A 19,852-nucleotide genomic window follows, 5' to 3' on the forward strand; every position below is an offset into this window, starting at 1 on the left:
TAGGGATTGGGCCTGCCCTCTGCCACCCGGGAGCAGGCCTAAGCCAGCAGGTCGTTATCTCCCGAGGGGTCCCAGACTGCGAGAGGGCACAGGCCGGGCTGGGGGAACCCCCTCCCCCCGCCCCCCGAGTACACAAATTTTTGTGCACCGGGCCTCTAGTTGGTTAATAAAATTATATAGTTTACAGGTGTACAATTCTATAATACATCATCTCTATATTGTATTGTGGGTTTACCACCTAAAGTCAAGTCTTCTTCCAGCACCATTTATCCTTCCTTTACCGTCTTCTACGCCCCCCCCCCCCCCCCCCCCCCCCCCCCCCTAATCACCATGCTGTCGTCTGCATCTATGAGTGTGTGTTTTAAATATATTTTTACTGATTTTAAGAGAAAGAGGGATAGAGAGATAGAAACATCGATCGGGTGCTTCCTGCATGCCTGCTATTGGGGATTGAGCATGCAACCTGGGTATGTGCCCTGACTGGGGACTCAAACTGATGACCTGTTGGTTCATGGGTCGAGGCTCAACCACTGAGCCACACCAGCCAGGCTATGAGTGTTTTTTTGTTGTTGTTTTTGCTTAATCCCTTCACCTTTTTCATCCATCCTCCCTAACTGCTCCACTCTAATAGCTGTCAGTCTGTTTTCCTATATTTATGAGTCTGTTTCTATTTTGTTCATTAGATTCCACATATAAGTGAAATCATATGGTATTTGTCTTTCTCTGACTGGCTTATTTCACTTAGCATAATACTCTCCAGGACCATAATGCTGTCACAAAAGGTAAGATGTCCCTCGTTTTTATGGCCAAGTAGTATTATTTTGTAATGTACCATCACTTTTTTGAAAATATATTTTTATTGATTTTTTAGAGAAGAGAGGAAGGGAGAGGTAGAGAGAAATATTGATGTGAAAGAGAAACATTGATAGGCTATCTCCTGCACACCCCCTACTGGAGATTGAGCCCACAATCTGGGCATGTGTCTAGACCTGGAATTGAATCCTCAAACTGTTGGTGCATGGGACAGTGCTCAACCAACTTGTGGTTTTTTGAGCCGCAATGAGCCACACCGGCCAGGGTTACCACCACTTTTTTATTCACTAAGCTGCTGATAGGCACTTGGGCTACTTCCAAATCTTGGCTGTTGTAACTAACTCTGCAGTGAATTGAGGGGTGCATATATTCTTTTGAATCACTGTTTCAGGCTTCTTCATATATATTCCCAGATGTGGAATTGCTAAGTCATAAGACAGTTACATTTTTAATTTTTCGAGGAAACTCCATATTGTTTTCCACAGTGACTGCACCAACCTGCATTCCAACTAACAGTGCACAGGGTTCCCTTTTCTCTGCATCCTTGCCAACAACTGTTGTTTGTTGTCTTATTGATGATAGCCTTTCTGACAGGTCTGAGGTGATATTTCATTGTGGTTTTAATTTGCATTTCTCTGATGATTCATGACATTGAGCACCTTTTAATATGTCTATTGGCCATTTATATGTCCTCTTTGGAGAATTGTGTATTCAGGTCATTTGCTCATTTTTAAATTGGATTATTTGTTTGTTTGTTTTTAGTGTAGAGTTGTGTACTTTCTTTATAAATTTTAGATATTAACCCTTTATCAGATGTATCATTGCTGAATATGTTCTTCCATTCAAAGGGCTCCCTTTGTATTTTTGTTGATGGTTTCCTTCGATGTTGAAAAACTTTTTAGTTTGATGTAGTCTCATTTGTTTATTTTTTTTCTTTGTTTCCCTTGCCCAAGAAGACATATCAGACAAAATATTGCTACGAGAAATGTTTGAGATTTTACTGCCTATGTTTTCTTCTAGGATTTTTATTGTTTTGACTCTTACATTTAAGTCTTTTATACATTTTGAGTTTATTATTGTGTATGGTGTAAGAAGGTGGTCTGATTTCGGGTTTTTTTGTATGCATCTGTCCAATGTTCCCAACAACATTTATAAACTATCTTTACCCCATTGTATCTTCTTGCCTCCTTTGTGGAATATTAATTGACCATAAAGGTGTGAGTTTATTTCTGAGCTCTCTATTCTATTTGATTGATCTATATGTTTGTTTTTATGCCAGTACCTTGCTGTTTTGATTAGTATGGCCTTGTAGTATAAGTTTGATACCAGTAGCATGATTCCTCTACCTTTGTTTTTCTTTCTGAAGATTGCTGTGGCTATGCAGGGTCTTTTGTGGTTCCATATAAGTTTTTGAAATATTCGTTCTAGCTCTGTGAAATATGCCATTGATATCTTGATAGGAATTGCATTGAATCTATAGATTGCGTTGAGTAGTATGGAAATTTTAATGATGTTAATTCTTCCTAACCATGAACATGGTATATACTTCTACTTATTTGTATATTCTTCAATTTCTTTCTTCATTGTCTTATAATTTTCTTAGCTCCATTCTAACAGCTGTCAGTCTGTTTAACATTCTTGGTTAAATTTATTCCAAGGTATTTTATTTTTTGATGCAATTATAAATGGGATTGTTTCCTTAGTGAATTTGAATGTAAACTCTATGGCAGTACAATTTACTTCAGCAGAAATCTGAAATTATAAGAAGGAAAATCTATAACTTAATTACATCTAGGTTCTTATAAACAGTCATAAACATGGAAGGTAGAAGTTTTGGTGTAAGTAGTTTGATAGTGACAAAATATATATTTTTTACTCACCATAAAGCCTGATATCATTATTGTAATTAAAAGCAGTCTTGTGAATCATGACCTAGATTTAGAGGGGGTTGGGGGAAGCTTTCATTTGCTTATACCAGCCGTGGGCAAACTACGGCCCGCGGGCCGGATCTGGCCCGTTTGAAATGAATAAAACTAAAAAAAAAAAAGACCGTGCCCTTTTATGTAATGATGTTTACTTTGAATTTATATTAGTTCACACAAACACTCCATCCATGCTTTTGTTCCGGCCCTCCGGTCCAGTTTAAGAACCCATTGTGGCCCTCGAGTCAAAAAGTTTGCCCACCCCTGGCTTATACCATTTATATTTCCAAAACTTTATGTTTTCAAAGACTCTACTGAATACATCTAAAATCATAACACCCATTTCTTTCTAACCCCTGAGTCAAGCATCCTTTTGTACACAGCAGTGGTTTTTTTAAAGTATGTAATGGAAAAGCCAGGGCTCAAATTAGCCAAAATTGCAACTTAGCTACTCTCTGAGTAGCTGCTTCTCTGCTTCTTTCCTATCTAGTCCATAGCTATATAATGTTCTGGGGTTCGTGTCTTGGCTTTTACATGAAAGAATAGCACAGTGCTCAAGTATGATGGGGGAACAAACCTTAGATCTCCCCCACTGAGACTCTTTGGTGGTGGGAAATAAAAGAACATAAATCTGCAGATAATAAAGTTGTTGTTTCCTGATACAGGGTCAAGGAAATGATTCCTCCAAGACCACCTCTTACCCGCAGGACAGGAGGAGCTCAGAAGGCAAGTGCCAAAGTCAAGGTGAAACTATAAGTAATAAGGTGTTGAGTGCATCATTTGAAAATAAGGCTTTTTCAGAAGGGGTTTTTCAGAAGGGGTGAGAAATTGTAGCTTCTCATCTATATCTTCCTGTATCTATTTGTGACCAGTGGCTTACAAGGAATAGTATTCAGTGTTTGATCTTTGGCTGGTGGTCTCTGAGGTGAGGAGAAGAGAGCAATTTATACCTAAAGTATATTGAATATAAAACACAATTCAGTTCAGAATTCCATTCCACGTCTTGACCTCTTTGAGGTCTCTTTACCGGGCATTATTTATTTTCCTAGGCGGTAAGTGACTACCACTTGCAGATCAAGAACATTTCTAGAGCCATTCTGGATGAGTATCACGGCATGTTTGGAAAACAGGTGGCCAAACTGGAGGGTGATATAGATAGTGAAACCCTGGAGGAGCAGAAATGCCAGCTCAACTATGAACTTAATTGTTCTGGAAAATACTTTGCTTTCAAAGAACAACTCAAGGTAAATATTCATTTATTTAATTATTCTATGGGTTTTATGAAGCATCTACTTACCTCGTCATTTTTCCTATGGTTATGTTCGGCTACGTTCCCACCTGTCTTGCTACTGGTGCAGAGAGCTATGTTCTCCATGATAGAATGTTGGGAGAAGCTCCACTGCTACGGAGCCATAGAACAGTTCCGTATGCTTTCCGAGTGTGAGCTCTTAAGAAACTGATTCTTCTCTTGAGGCTAGGCCAGATTTTGAGTCAGATTTCATGTTGCTTTAGCAGGCAGAAACTCTATACCTGGGACTGATTCCATGACTAATGATCTCTGTCTCCTATTATAAACCTTTCCCTAGTCCATAGAATTACTAAGATTTGAGAAATATTTACTTAATAATAATTTCCTGAATAATAATGGCTAACGTTTATTGAGTGTTTGCTGTATACCAAATTTTAAAATGCTTACAAATTTAACGCTCACAACAACCCTATGAGGTGCTCCCCATTTTACAGATGAAGAAATGCAGTATTAGTTGGTTAAGTAATTTGCCCAAGATCACAGAGCTAGTAAAGGTCAAAGATGGGCCTCACATTCTGGCAGCCTGGTTCCAGAAATGATGTTCTTAACTGCAGTGCTGCACTGCCTCTCTGTGTGCATTTACTCTGCGCCCTGTACTGTATAAACAAACACAAAGAAATCACATCGAAGTAATAAAGTAAAAAATAGCAGATGCTCGTGGGGGCAAGAGGCCGTTCTCAGTAGGTGGCAGGGTCACATCTCAGTTTGATTCTGGTTCTGTTACTAGCTGATGGCCTTAGTCAAGTGACTTTACTTCTCTGAGCCTCAATTTCTTTGCCTAACAATGAGAGATAATATTAACATTATTACATGGGGTTATTATGAGCATCAAATAACATAATGCATGGAAAATGCTTTATGTTAAAAAAACTTTATGGGCCTGACTGGCATGGCTCAGTGGTTGAGTGTCAATCTATGAACCAGGAGGTCATGGTTCAATTCCCAGTCAGGGCATGTGTCCAGGTTGCGGGCTCGATCCCCATTGTGGGGCGTGCAGGAGGCAACCGACTGATGATTCTCTCTCATCATTTCTCTCTCTCTCTCTCTCTCTCTCTCTCTCTCTCTCTCTCTCTCCCTCTCCCTCTCCCTCCCTCCCTCCCTCCCTCACTCCCTTCCTCCCTCCTTCCCTCCCGCCTTCCGCTCTGAAATCAATAAAAATAGTTTTAAAAAAACCTTATGGTATAAATCCTGGCAATGATGTTAGCTTGGGGAGTGGGGGCAGGGGGAGAGAAGCAGCAGCTGTCCTGGCTATAGCAATATGTTATTTGTTATAAGATGCAATATGTAATGCATCTTAAGCATTACCACCTGTTATTTCTTCTGGCTTCTCAATCAACTTCTGAAATAAGATAGTAATACCAAAAGTACATATTTAACACATGAGGAAACTGAGATGCCAAGTATAAAATAACTTATGAGATTGTACAGTGGCAGAATTAGAACCAGAATTCCATTCTCCAGATTCTCAAATCAGGCCTTTTCCCCTTGAATCATGTGGCCATCATAAGAGACATAATGCATAAACATAATGCTAAGGTTTTCTTCAGCTTTATGACTCTCTCCACACAGTATGAGTCCTGAATTGACCATATTAGAGATGATGATAACATCAAGAAAAGAAGTCATATAGAGTATGTTGATTAGGGAGAAATCTGTGAGCCAACAGTTTAGCAGTCACCAGGGAGAAATCAATTACCGTCTGAAATTCTGATGAACCTTAGACGAGAAACTCAAGGGAGGCCTGTGCTGCCTGTGCTATTAGCCCAGTGATGTGTGTCTCTTGCAGCATGCTGTGGTAAAGATTGTGAGAGAGAAGTACTTGAAAACAATACCATTTGAAAACCAAGAGGAACTGCAGACATTCATTAGTGAGCTCTATGTGTTCTTGGTGGATCAAATGCATGTGGCTTTAAACCAGGTAGGTATTCAAGAACTAAGAGCTCTTCCTTTTCTTAGTAGGGCATCATGGTTTCCCCTGAATGATTCCTTTCTTCCTTGCTGCTTCTCTTCCTGAAGTCTACAGATGTTTAGTGAGGTACCTGCTCTCTGCTAGGGACTCAAACAGAAAGATGAATATGAAAATGCCTAAATTATGTGGGGGGGGGAACAATCTGTATGCTCTTTCAGCTTCCTAGAAAATTAATTTCATAACTGTCATAAATGTGATAGATAAAAAGAGATAAAATAGGCTATTTAAATTATGAAATGAAAATGAGCATTCTGTTTATTCTGTGAATATGTGCAATTCTCACTTTTTTGTCTTTAAGACTGATCATCAAAATAAAGAAAAAACTATGAGTTTTCAGATATTATACCTGAATGACAATAACACTTCAAATATGCCTTTTCTATTTGAGGGTGCCGGTCTGCTTTCCTCCTACTTGTCTGTTTATATCTATTATTTGCACAGCTTGCATCTTGCCTTCATTTGCTCATTTTTTAATTCTTGCAGTTGTGGTTTATTTGAAAATAATGACAAAATCAGTCTTTTTCCGCCCCCTGGTAGTCTGTCTCTAACCAGCTATACTTCCTCAAACCCCCTATTCTACTTGCTCTTTCCTTCACTGTTTCTTTCTTCGCTGCCACCATCACTTTTCTCACTTTTTTTTTTGTTTTTGTTAATCCTCACCTGAGAATATGTTTTCCATTAATTTTAGACTGAGTGGAAGGGAAGGAGGTTGGGGGAAAGAGGGAAGGAGAGAGAGAAACATAGATATGAGAGAGCCACATCCATTGGTTGCTTCCCACATATGTCCTAACTGGGGCAGGAAATCTGCGATCCAGGTATGTGCCCTTTACAGGGAATTGAACCCGGGGCCCTTTGGACTGGGGGCCAGTGCTCTCACCACTGAGCCATGCCAGCCAGGCCTCTCTCACTTTCTTTAGCCTCCCTGAAGAGGTAGGCGAGGAGTCTCTAGTATTCTAGGACTAAGAGTACAATTCTGCCTTGGGCACAGATGATTTGGATGATTTGAGTAGGAAAGCAGTTGAGCATGACATGGCAATTACTGTTGCCTTATGACTCCAAGGAGCCCCTGTCTAGTAGAGACAGGCATAAAATACAAATAACTGTGGTAGAGTGAGGTAAGTGCTGTGACAGAAGGGTGTCCATGGGAGAGCAGGTTAGGGGATGCCTAAAGAAAAAGTGGTAAACTTTACTCTGAGACCTTTCAGGGAAGGATTTACAGAGGAGCTGCATCTTGAATTGGGCTTTGAAGGCTAAAAAGAAGTTATCCAGGGGGATGTTTCAGAGCATTGGAGGCATAGGGAACATCAAAAAGGCTTGGAAACTTGGAAGAATATGATATATACTAGTGGCCTGGTGCATGAAATTCGTGTACATTAAAAGGAAATTAATTAGAGGAAATATTTTAATATTGCTATTTGCCCTTTCTCTATAATAGAAGTGTCTAGCCAGCCCCACCCCCATTGGGTGACACCAAGACCTGGCCAGCCCCACCCCCATCAAGCCCCGCTGCATGGGAGATGTAGCCTCACGTCCCTGGGCTGGGGAGGGGGAGCACTGCCTCAGGGGGGCGCAGCTTCAGGGGGGCGCGGCCTCAGGTCCCCCGGCCCCGGCGCTGGGGTGGGGGGAGGGCGCAACCTTAGGTCCCTGCTGATTGGTCCTTAAGGCGTCATGGTGTTACGGCCTTATGGTGTCATAGTGTGATGACCATTTGCATATTAGCCTTTTATTATGATGACTAGAGGCCCAGTGCATGACATTTGTGCACTCGGGGGGGAGGGAGGGTCCCTCAGCCCGGCCTGTGCCCTTTTGCAGTCTGGGAGCCCTTGGGGGATGTCTGACTGATGGCTTAGGCCCGCTCCCCAGGGCCTAAGCCACAGTTGGACATCCTTAGTGCTGCTGCGGAGGCAGGCCATTGTGCACACCAGGCATCAGCCCAGCTTGTGGCTGAGTGGTGCTCCCCCTATGGGAGTGCACTGACCACCAGGGGGCAGCTCCTGTGTTGAGCGTCTGCCCCCTGGTGGTCAATGCGTGTCATAGCGACTGGTCGTTCTGCTGTTCTTTTGATTGCATATTACCCTTTTATTATATAGGATAGAAACTGCATACAGTTCAGGAGTGGAAGTTGAAGTGGTAAGGGACAAAGAAACAGGAGATGAAGCCAGTTCCTGGTGTGGGAGTGTAGTGTGGAGTGGGCTTTGTATAAAACACTCTAATAGAAGTATGTAGGATGGGTTAGAGGTGGTGAAACTGGTGATGTTAACTGATTCTCACATTGTATAGAGGAAAAGAAGTAAAAACTTCTTAACTTTAAGGCTTAGTGATTGGGTAGCTGGTAGTGCCATTGACCAGGACAAGAAATACAACCTGAGTAAATCTGGTGGGAGGCAATTGATGTTGAATTAAATTTTTTTTTTAATTAAATCTTTATTGTTCAGATTATTACATTAGTTACTCTTTTTCCCACCATAACTCCCCTCCACCCGGTTCCAACCCCACCCTCTGCCCTCACTCCCAACCCACTGTCCTCATCCATAGGTGCACGATTATTGTCTAATCTCTTCACTCACCCCCACACCCCTTTCTCTCCCCCACCCCCAGAATAGTCAGTCCATTCCCTTTCTATGTCCCTGATTCTATTACAATCACCAGTTCATCAGATTATTTATTCACTTGATTTTTAGATTCACTTGTTGATAGATGTGTATTTGTTGTTCATAATTTGTATCTTTACCTTTTTCTTCTTCTTCCTCTTCTTAAAGGATACCTTTCAGCATTTCATATAATACTGGTTTGGTGGTGATGAACTCCTTTAGCTTTTCCTTATCTGTGAAGCTCTTTATCTGACCTTCAATTCTGAATGATAGCTTTGCTGGATAAAGTAATCTTGGTTGTAGGTTCTTGCTATTCATCACTTTGAATATTTCTTGCCACTCCCTTCTGGCCTGCAAAGTTTCTGTTGAGAAATCAGCTGACAGTCGTATGGGTACTCCCTTATAGGTAACTGACTTTTTTTCTCTTGCTGCTTTTAAGATTCTCTCTTTGTCTTTTGCTCTTGGCATTTTAATTATGATGTGTCTTGGTGTGGTCCTCTTTGGATTCCTTTTGTTTGGGGTTCTCTGCGCTTCCTGGACTTGGAAGTCTATTTCTTTCACCAGGTAGGGGAAGTTTTCTGTCATTATTTCTTCAAATAGGTTTTCAATATCTTGCCCTCTCTCTTCTTCTGGTACCCCTATAATTCTGATGTTGGTACGCTTGAAGTTGTCCCAGAGGCTCCTTACACTATCTTCGTATTTTTGGATTCTTTTTTCATTTTGCTTTTCCGGTTGGGTGTTTTTTGCTTCTTCGCATTTCAAATCTTTGACTTGATTCTTGCGATCCTCTGGTCTGCTGTTGGGAGTCTGTATAATATTCTTTATTTCAGTCAGTGTATGCTTAATTTCTAGTTGGTCCTTTATCACAACATCGAGGGTCTCACTAGATTTCTTAAGGATCTCAATACATTTATCGGCGGTTTCCATAAAATTCTTGAAAAATCTTAGAACCGTGGTTTTGAACTCTATATCCAGTCGTTTGCTGTCCTCCATTTCTGTCATTTGTGACCTGTTTCTTTGTCTTCGCATTTTGTCTGCTTCCCTGTGTTGGTAGAGTGGTTTTGTGTGCTAGGTGTCCTACAGGGCCCAGTGGCTCAGCCTCCCCAGTTACCTGAGGTGGACACTCTTGGTGCACCCCCTTGTGGGCTTTGTGCACAGTCTTGTTGTAGTTATGCCTTGATTGTTTTAGGTGTCACTGGGAGGAATTGACCTCCAGGCCAATTGGCAGTGAGAATCAGCTGTGTCTGCAGTGGGAGAACTTCTGTGCTGAAGACACCCTTCTGGGGCAAGACTTGCTTCAGTGGGGCTTTGGTGCTCACTGAGTCTGCCCCCTGAGTGTGTTCCTTATGAATCTGAGGAGTTGTAATCTGGGTGGTCCCACTCTGACCACTGGGTACACTGGCTCTTGGATCTAAGGAGGTGCTAATTAAGCCTCTTCCTGAGGTTACCCAGCAGGAGCTATGAAGAGATATGCAGATTCCCCTTCCTTTTTTGGGGGTTTGGGGGTGCCCATCCTAGGGTTCTGAGCGATGCCAGACAGTCTCGCCCCTCCCGTATGAGTCTGGGTCCTTAGAGACTCGCCCGGAACTGGAGCTCAGAGCCTGAGACTCCCTCCCGAAAACGACAACCGCGCCCTCAGCCTCCAGCCCGCCCCGAATGCACCCCGCACCTTAGTATTTTACTTCAGCACTGCGCCTCTTCTGAGCCTCGGTATGCTTTTCTCTTTCCTCCTAGTTGTAGAACTTCCACTCAGCCAGCCTTCCTGTGGTTCTGGATGATGTCCATTCCATCTTTTAGTTGTATTTTTGAAGTGGTTGTTCGAGGCAGCAAACTCCCGTGTTTACCTATGCCGCCATCTTGGTTTTTCCTGAATTAAATTTTGAACATTGGTTTTAGTGGGGTTTTGCTCAAGAGAGAGCAAAAGGAAATTTGGGAGCCATGAGTATATAGATGCTAGTTAAACTATGGTCATAGATGAAGCTGCCTAGAAAAACATAAGTAAAGAGAGGAACGAGCTGCTGGTGGAACCCTAGGAAAACCAACATTTAGAGGATGGTGAGTAAAAAAATTAATGAAAGAGGCAGGTGAATTGTTAAAATGGCAAGACAGCCAGAAGCTCAGAGAAGACATTTTTAAGAAGAAAAAGTGGTCAACATTATCAAATATTCTTAGGAATTCAAGAAAAACAAAATTCTGTGGTGGGAAGAGGAGGAGTTGGTTAAAAGGTACAAACTTCCAATTATAAGATAAATAAATACTAGGGATACAATATACAGTATGATGAACATAGTTAACTCTGCTATATAATATATATGAACGTTTATGTTAAGAGTTCTCATCACAAGGAAAAAAAATATTTTTTTCTTATTTGCCCTTTCTTTTTATTGTATCTACTAGAGGCCCGATACACGAAATTCATGCAAGAGGCTTGGCCCTCACAGTCCGGCTGCCTCAAGGCCTCACGGCCCCACCCACTGGTCATTCAGAAAGTCGTCTGGAAGGTCGTTCCGCCATCAGATCTAAATAGCATATTAGCTCTTTATTATATAGGATATGAGATGATGGATTCGAACTAAACTTATTGCAGTAATCATTTCACAATATATGTAAGGCAAACCATCATGCTGTGCATCTTAAACTTATACAGTGATATATGACAATTATATCTCAATAAAACTGGGGGGATAAACAATTGGAAATTTTTTCATTGGATTTGACAATAAGAAGGTTATTGTTAACCTTTACATAGCAATTTCATTGGGCTAATGGAATGGATTCAAATTATAACACATTGAGGAGTAAATGAGTGCTTAGGAAATAGGTAAATATAAACTCAAAAAATTCAAAGATGAAGGGAAGAAGTAGGAAAGTAGTAGCTAGAAATTACAGAGATTTTTTTTTATGGTGGAAAAGCCTTTAGCATGTCCACAGATTTGGGAAAAGGTGTCAGCAGGTTGGGAGAATGTGAAAACAGAGGGAAAGCAGATAATGGATGGCAAGCTCAGGGCATATAAGTGGGAAAGGATTAAGAGTTTAAACGTGGGCCCTAACCGGTTTGGCTCAGTGGATAGAGCGTCGGCCTATGGACTCAAGGGTCCCGGGTTCGATTCCGGTCAAGGGCATGTACCTTGGTTGTGGGCACATCCCCAGTGGGGGGTGTGCAGGAGGCAGCTGGAAGGATACTATGCCTCTTTCTCTGAGACTGAAAGGAAGAGATATGATGGGTGCAGAAATAAACAATTTAGGTGTGGGGTTCAAAAGCTGAGGGATTTTGCCCTACCCGGTTTGGCTCAGTGGATAGAGCGTCAGCCTGTGGACTGAAGGGTCCCAGGTTCAATTCCTGTCAGGGGCACATGCCTGGGTTTTGGGCTCGATCCCCAATAAGGGGTGTGTAGGAGGCAGCCTATCAATGATTCTCTCTCATCATTGATCTCTCTCTCTCTCTCTCTCTCTCTCTCTCTCTCTCTCTCTCTCTCCCTCTCTCCCCCTTCCTCTCTGAAATCAATAATATATTCAGCCACGACTTATTGCTAGAAGAGTCTGTGGCAGCTCAGATATCTCTATGTGTAGGTAGTTTTCCTCAGGACCAGATAGCAGCCCCTATCTAAAAATGGGGTCAGGTTATAGGAGTACTCGAATTTGGGAGTTTTCAGGACCAGTGCAGGAGAAGGAGAAGGATGCCTGGGACTTGAGTGTGCTGGTGATAGAGTAGTATGTGTGGATGCTCTTGGGGTCTAGGCTTATCTACTTGGGAAATGAGGGCATATTGGAAGTGAAGGAAATGAAGTCAGAGAGCAGTTTTAAGGGGACTAAGTGACCAAAGGGTAGAAGACTTGAAATGTGGGTTCTGGGAGTGGGATAGTAGAGGTAGAGTATTTTGGGTTTGGGTATGGAAGTGTGTTTGCTGAAGGGATTTTGAGGTCAAGATCATCATAATTAAAAGAACAAAGAACAGAGGCACAAGTCAATTATCAGCAGCTCTCTTTGGCCCATCTCAAATTTACTTTACTCTTCACATCCCTAAGCAACTTTACTTGTTAAAGTCACTGATATTATTTTTACTTCTAATTAAAGAATTTGGGGGTGTCTTCCTTGGCCAAAGTTTCTGATCCAGGATATTACTTAATATACCAGACTTGCTTTTCTATCTGGGTGTATAGAATATATTATTTTTCTGGGTGTCCTCCTACCTTTCTGGCTATTTCTATAATGTATCCTTTGTAGAGTCTGTCTGTCTATATATCCCACTAGAAGCTTCCAAAGCTTTAACCTTCGTCTCCTGTTTTCTTGATATTTGAAGACTAGTTAGTATGTGTCAACCTTTTTCATGTTATGGGACCTAAATATGATAATAATGTTTCATACACCAGAGAAAATAAAGAAATCTGTTTGAGGTCAGAGGCAACTTGCTTAGGGATATTGACTGCCCTGAGGACTGAGGAGAGCAGTAATTTTTACTCATTTCCATGAGCTCAATCTGTTGGTATTTAAATACAAGAGCTTCTCTTTCACCACTGATATTTCTCTCTTGGTTCACTCTCACTCTCTTATTGTATTGGCAAGATGTAAGAAACCTCAATATCATTTTAGACCTCATGACTGGAGTCTCACATCTGGTTTATACTTCTAAAACTTCTCTATTTTTAATTGTTTTATTTTGTCTGCTTAACATTTTGATGTTGACAAGACCATGCCAGATGATATCCAAGGTGCTGTCCCAACCATTCATAAGAGTAGTGAACAGCTTCGACTCTTTGCATTTGAAGCAGAAGTCAATGAGAACTTTGAAATGGCAGCAGTGTATTATGAAGAGGTAATTAAACATCTTCCCAGTGGTTGTTGTTACTGTTATTTGTACAATATGGGTATAATAAATAGTAGTATTTTATTATTTAAAATCCAACTTGATTAGTGAAAGGATAGACACATAGATCAATAAAAGAGTCCAAAAATAGGTCTACACACATAAGGTTATTATATTTTTGACAAAAGTGTAAAAGAAGTTCAATGGACAAAGTATAGTCTTTTCACAAAATGGTGTTAGGATAGTTGATAATCATATGCAAAAAATAAACAAACAAAAAAAACATTTGACTGAAACCTCAAACGCTGTATAAAAATCAATTCAAGCCCGGCTGGTGTGGCTCATGTGGTTAAATTCCCAGTCCCCAGTAGGGGGCATACAGGAGGCAATCAATCCATGTTTCTCCCTTTCTCCCTCTCCCTTCCTCTCTCTGAATTCAATAAAAACACATTTTTTAAAAATCAACTGAAAGTAGATTGTAGATCTGAATGTAAAATATAAAACTAAGAAACTTTTAGGAGAAAATCTTCATGACCTGAAGTTAGGTAAGGAAATCTTAGACATGACACAAAGCATGATTTATTTTTTTAAAAATTGATAAATGGAACTTCATCAAAATTAAAAACGTATGCTCTGTGAGAAACACTGTTAAGAAAAAGAAAATAAAAGGTACAGACTAAAAGAAAATATCTACAAAACATATATCTGACAAAGGATTTGTTTCCAGAATATTAAGAACCTCAAAACTCAATAATAGAAAAACAACCAAATAAAAATGGGCAAAGGAATTGAACAGACACTTTGCTAAGGAGGAATTAAGTATGCTAAATAAGAACATGAAAAGATGTTCAGCGCCATTAGGGAATGCAAATTAAAACCAGAATGAGATCCCACTGCATATTTATTGGAATAACTAAAGTGAAAAATGCTGACAATACCAGGTACTGGTGAGAACGAAAAGCAGCTGAATCCCTCATACTTTGCTAGGGGAAATGCATAATGATACAGCCACTCTGGAAAATAGTTTTGTACTTTCTTGTAAACTTACCATACAACCCATTCCTGGGTATTTACCTTAAAGAAATGAAATCTTATGTACACAAATGCTTATAGTAGCTCTAGTCATAACTGCCCAAACTGGAAACAACTCAAATGTTCTTCAAAGGGTGAATGGATCAACAAACTATGATCTATCCATATAATGAAATACTACTCAGCAATGAAAGAAAGGAACAATAGAGACACACAACAACTTGGACAAATTTCAAAGGCATTATCCAAGTGAAAGAAGCCAGTGCCAAAGGTTACTATATACTGTATGGTTCCATTTATATGACATTCTTGAAAAGACAAAGCGATGATGGATAACAGATTATGGTTGCCAGAGGTTATGGGTAGGGGAAAAGAAGTCTATAAAAAGATAGCATGAGGAAGTTTTCTCGGGTGGTGGAACTGTTCTGTATTTTGATTTTGCTAAAGGCAACATGAAGGTGTGCATGTGTTAAAATTCTTAGAACTGTATACCAAAAGAAAAAAAATATTAATTTCTTGTAATAAGTTTTAAAAAACCACCTGTATTCAACAAATTCGGCAAACATTTACTGAGCCCTTACGATGTGTTATGATTTACTCAGCTCTTACAGTTGTTATGAATGATAGTTGAGTTCTCTAGTTCTGTTAGTACTGCCTACCACATGCATCATGAGCTGAATAAACATGTGAAAAAAATGGTCTGAAATCTTCATTTATATTTATTTAATTATCAAGATGTAGTTCACCAGCCATAACATTCACCCATTTAAAGTGTACAATCGTATTTTCTGTACTGTATTTACAGAGTTGTGCAACCATCACCATAATCTAATTTTAAGACATTTTTTCATTATTTTTATCTTTTAAAATTTTATTTTTAAAAATTTTCAATTACAGTTTAGTTTCAGTATTATTTTGCATTGGTTTCAGATGTACAGCATAGTGATCAGCTAATCATATACTTTACAAAGTGTTTCCCCTGATATTTCCATTATGCACCTGGACCATACATAGCAATATTATTGATTATATTCCCTATGTTGTACTTTTGATAGACTTTTTTTTTAGAAGTTTTGGGTTCACAGCAATACCACAATCTAATTTTAGAGAATTTGCACCACCCCAAAAGAAACCCTGTGCCCATTAGTAGTCACTCCTCATTACTCTTTACCCTCAGTCGGAGGCAATCACTGTTTACCTTACATACAGATTTACCTACTGTAGCCAGTTTATATAAACGGGATCATGTAATAGGTGGTATTCTGTAACTACCTTCTTTCACTCAGCATAAATTTTTTTGTTTGTTTTGTTAACCCTCACCTGAGGATAGGTTTTTCCATTGCTTTTTTAGAGAGAGTGGTAGGGAAGAAGGGAGAGAGGGAGGGAGGGAGAGAGAGAGAGAGAGAGAGAGAGAGAGAGAGTATGCTAAATAAGAACATGAAAAGATGTTCAGCGCCATTAGGGAATGCAAATTAAAACCAGAATGAGATCCCACTGCATATTTATTGGAATAACTAAAGTGAAAAATGCTGACAATACCAGGTACTGGTGAGAACGAAAAGCAGCTGAATCCCTCATACTTTGCTAGGGGAAATGCATAATGATACAGCCACTCTGGAAAATAGTTTTGTACTTTCTTGTAAACTTACCATACAACCCATTCCTGGGTATTTACCTTAAAGAAATGAAATCTTATGTACACAAATGCTTATAGTAGCTCTAGTCATAACTGCCCAAACTGGAAACAACTCAAATGTTCTTCAAAGGGTGAATGGATCAACAAACTATGATCTATCCATATAATGAAATACTACTCAGCAATGAAAGAAAGGAACAATAGAGACACACAACAACTTGGACAAATTTCAAAGGCATTATCCAAGTGAAAGAAGCCAGTGCCAAAGGTTACTACATACTGTATGGTTCCATTTATATGACATTCTTGAAAAGACAAAGCGATGATGGATAACAGATTATGGTTGCCAGAGGTTATGGGTAGGGGAAAAGAAGTCTATAAAAAGATAGCATGAGGAAGTTTTCTCGGGTGGTGGAACTGTTCTGTATTTTGATTTTGCTAAAGGCAACATGAAGGTGTGCATGTGTTAAAATTCTTAGAACTGTATACCAAAAGAAAAAAAATATTAATTTCTTGTAATAAGTTTTAAAAAACCACCTGTATTCAACAAATTCGGCAAACATTTACTGAGCCCTTACGATGTGTTATGATTTACTCAGCTCTTACAGTTGTTATGAATGATAGTTGAGTTCTCTAGTTCTGTTAGTACTGCCTACCACATGCATCATGAGCTGAATAAACATGTGAAAAAAATGGTCTGAAATCTTCATTTATATTTATTTAATTATCAAGATGTAGTTCACCAGCCATAACATTCACCCATTTAAAGTGTACAATCGTATTTTCTGTACTGTATTTACAGAGTTGTGCAACCATCACCATAATCTAATTTTTAGACATTTTTTCATTATTTTTATCTTTTAAAATTTTATTTTTAAAAATTTTCAATTACAGTTTAGTTTCAGTATTATTTTGCATTGGTTTCAGATGTACAGCATAGTGATCAGCTAATCATATACTTTACAAAGTGTTTCCCCTGATATTTCCATTATGCACCTGGACCATACATAGCAATATTATTGATTATATTCCCTATGTTGTACTTTTGATAGACTTTTTTTTTAGAAGTTTTGGGTTCACAGCAATACCACAATCTAATTTTAGAGAATTTGCACCACCCCAAAAGAAACCCTGTGCCCATTAGTAGTCACTCCTCATTACTCTTTACCCTCAGTCGGAGGCAATCACTGTTTACCTTACATACAGATTTACCTACTGTAGCCAGTTTATATAAACGGGATCATGTAATAGGTGGTATTCTGTAACTACCTTCTTTCACTCAGCATAAATTTTTTTGTTTGTTTTGTTAACCCTCACCTGAGGATAGGTTTTTCCATTGCTTTTTTAGAGAGAGTGGTAGGGAAGAAGGGAGAGAGGGAGGGAGGGAGAGAGAGAGAGAGAGAGAGAGAGAGAGCCACATTAACTGGTTGCCTCCCGCTTGTGCCCTCACCCAGGGGCAGGGAGCACTTGCAACCCAGCTGCATGCCCTTGACTGGTAATCGAACCCAGGACCCTTCCGTGTGTGGGCCAACGCTCTAACCACTGAGAACACTGGCCAGGCCATTTTTTGTGGTCATTCATGTTGTAGCATGTATTAGTATTTTATTCCTTTTTATGGCTGAATAATATCCCATTGTATAGCTATAACACATTTTGTTACTTCCCTCATTATTGATGGGCATTTGACTGGTTTCCACTTTTTGGCCATTATGAATAATTCTGCTATGGACATACACCTATAAATTCATGAATGTAAGTTTTTGAATAAATGTATTCAGTTCTCTTGAGTATATACTAAGGAGTGGAACTGCTAGGTCATATGGTAGCTCTATGCTTAATTTTTTCTTTTTAAATATATTTTTATTGATTTCAGAGAGGAAGGGAGAGGGAGAGGAAGATAGAAACAGCAATGATGAGAGAGAATCACTGATCTGCTGCCTCCTGCACGCCCCCCACTGGGGATCGAGCCCACAACCCGAGCATGATGTGCCTTGGGAATCGAACTCAGGACCCTCCAGTCTCAGGCTGATGCTCTATCCACTGAGCCAAACCAGCTAGGGCTCTGTGCTTAACTTTTGAGGAACTGCCAAACCATTTTCTAAAAAGGTGTACTAATACTTTACATTTCCACCAGCAATGGACGTGGGTTTCATTTTCTCTATATTCTCCCTAATGCTTGTTATTGTCCATTGTTTAAAAAAAGTATAGCCATTCTCATGGGTTGAAGTGGTATCTCATTGTGACTTTGCATTTTTCTAATGACTAGTGACTTTGAACATCTTTTCACATTTATGATTTTTTTCAAGAGGAAATATTTTTTTTAATATATATATTTTATTGATTCTTTACAGAGAGGAAGGGAGAGGGATAGAGAGTTAGAAACATCGATGAGAGAGAAACATCGATCAGCTGCCTCCTGCACACCCCCCACTGGGGATGTGCCCGCAACCAAGGTACATGCCCTTGACTGGAATTGAACCTGGGACCCTTGAGTCCGCAGGCCGATGCTCTATCCACCGAGCCAAACCAGTTAGGGCAGGAAATATTTTTTTAAATTAATTGATAGGAAAATTTAGACTATAACAAGTTTAAAACATCAGTCTATCTGAATAAATTGTTATGTCCCATTGTGAGTGGCTTATTTTACTCAGTATATGCCCTCAAGGGTTCATTTATGTTGAAGCATATGTCAGAATTTCCTTCCTTTTTAGGGCTAAGTAATATTCCATTGTCTGTATATACTACATTTTGCTTATCCATTCATCTGTCAGTGGACATTTGGGTTGCTTGTATCTTTTAGCTGTTATGAATAACACTACTATGAACATGGATGTACAAATGTCTCTTTGAAACTCTGATTTCAATTCTCGTAGGTATTGCTGTGTCATATTTTATTTTTAATTTTATGAGGAACTACCTTGTTGCTTTCCAAAGTGGCTGCACCATTTTACATTCCAGCAAGACTTCTAATGTTTCCACCTCCTCATCAACAATTGTTATTTGTGTTTTGTTGATAGTGGCTATCCTAATGGGTGAGAGCTGATATTTCATTGTGGTTTGATTCCTTGATGATTAGTGATGTGGAGGATTTCTTCCTATGTTTTATGGCCATTTGTAGATCTTTGGGAACATATTTATTCAAAATATTTATTCAAAAATATTGCCCATTTTTGAGTCATGTTTAATATTTTCTTGTTGAGTTTTAGGAATTCTTTATATACAGTATTCTGAATATTAACCCCTTACCAAATATATAATTTGCAAATATTTTTCCCATTCTCCCCAAACCCTCTTTTACTCTTTGATGTAAAAGAGTACATCAAAAGGTAGTTTCTTTTGATGTACAAAAGTTTGATTTTTAGTAAAGTCCAATTTGCCTATTTTTTCTTTAATGGCCTGTGCCTTTGTTATCATATCCAAGAAATCATTGCTAAGTCCAATGTCAGGAAGCTATTGTCCTAAGTTTTCTTCTCAAAGATTTATAGTTTTAGGTCTTATGTTTAGGTCTTTGATCCATTTTGAGTTACTTATTGTGTATGTAGTATTAGGTAAGGTTAGGTGCAACTTCATTCCTTGGTATGTAGATATCCACTTTCTAGCACCATTTGTTGAAGACCGCCCTTTTCCCTATTGAATGGTCTTGGCACCTTTATCAAAAATAGTTTGACCATATATGCAATGGTTTATTTCTGGGCTCTCTATTCTATTTCATTGGTCTAAATGTGTGTCTTTATACAAGTACCAGACTGGTTACTATAGTTTTGTAAGTTCTTTTC

General features: G+C 39.4%; 1 protein-coding gene across 1 annotated transcript in view; it reads left to right on the forward strand.

The window, feature by feature from the left end:
• Window positions 1-19,852, forward strand: part of CFAP70 (cilia and flagella associated protein 70) — a 113,997-nt gene that overhangs the window by 66,729 nt on the left and 27,416 nt on the right. The window contains 4 exon segments of the mRNA XM_014538384.1: window positions 3,401-3,461; window positions 3,785-3,979; window positions 5,831-5,962; window positions 13,292-13,417. Of these exon segments, the coding sequence (XP_014393870.1) occupies window positions 3,401-3,461; window positions 3,785-3,979; window positions 5,831-5,962; window positions 13,292-13,417 (514 nt within the window).

The sequence above is a fragment of the Myotis brandtii genome, unplaced genomic scaffold (genome assembly GCF_000412655.1).
Source record: "Myotis brandtii unplaced genomic scaffold, ASM41265v1 scaffold190, whole genome shotgun sequence".
In the NCBI taxonomy this organism is placed as follows: Eukaryota; Metazoa; Chordata; class Mammalia; order Chiroptera; family Vespertilionidae; genus Myotis; species Myotis brandtii.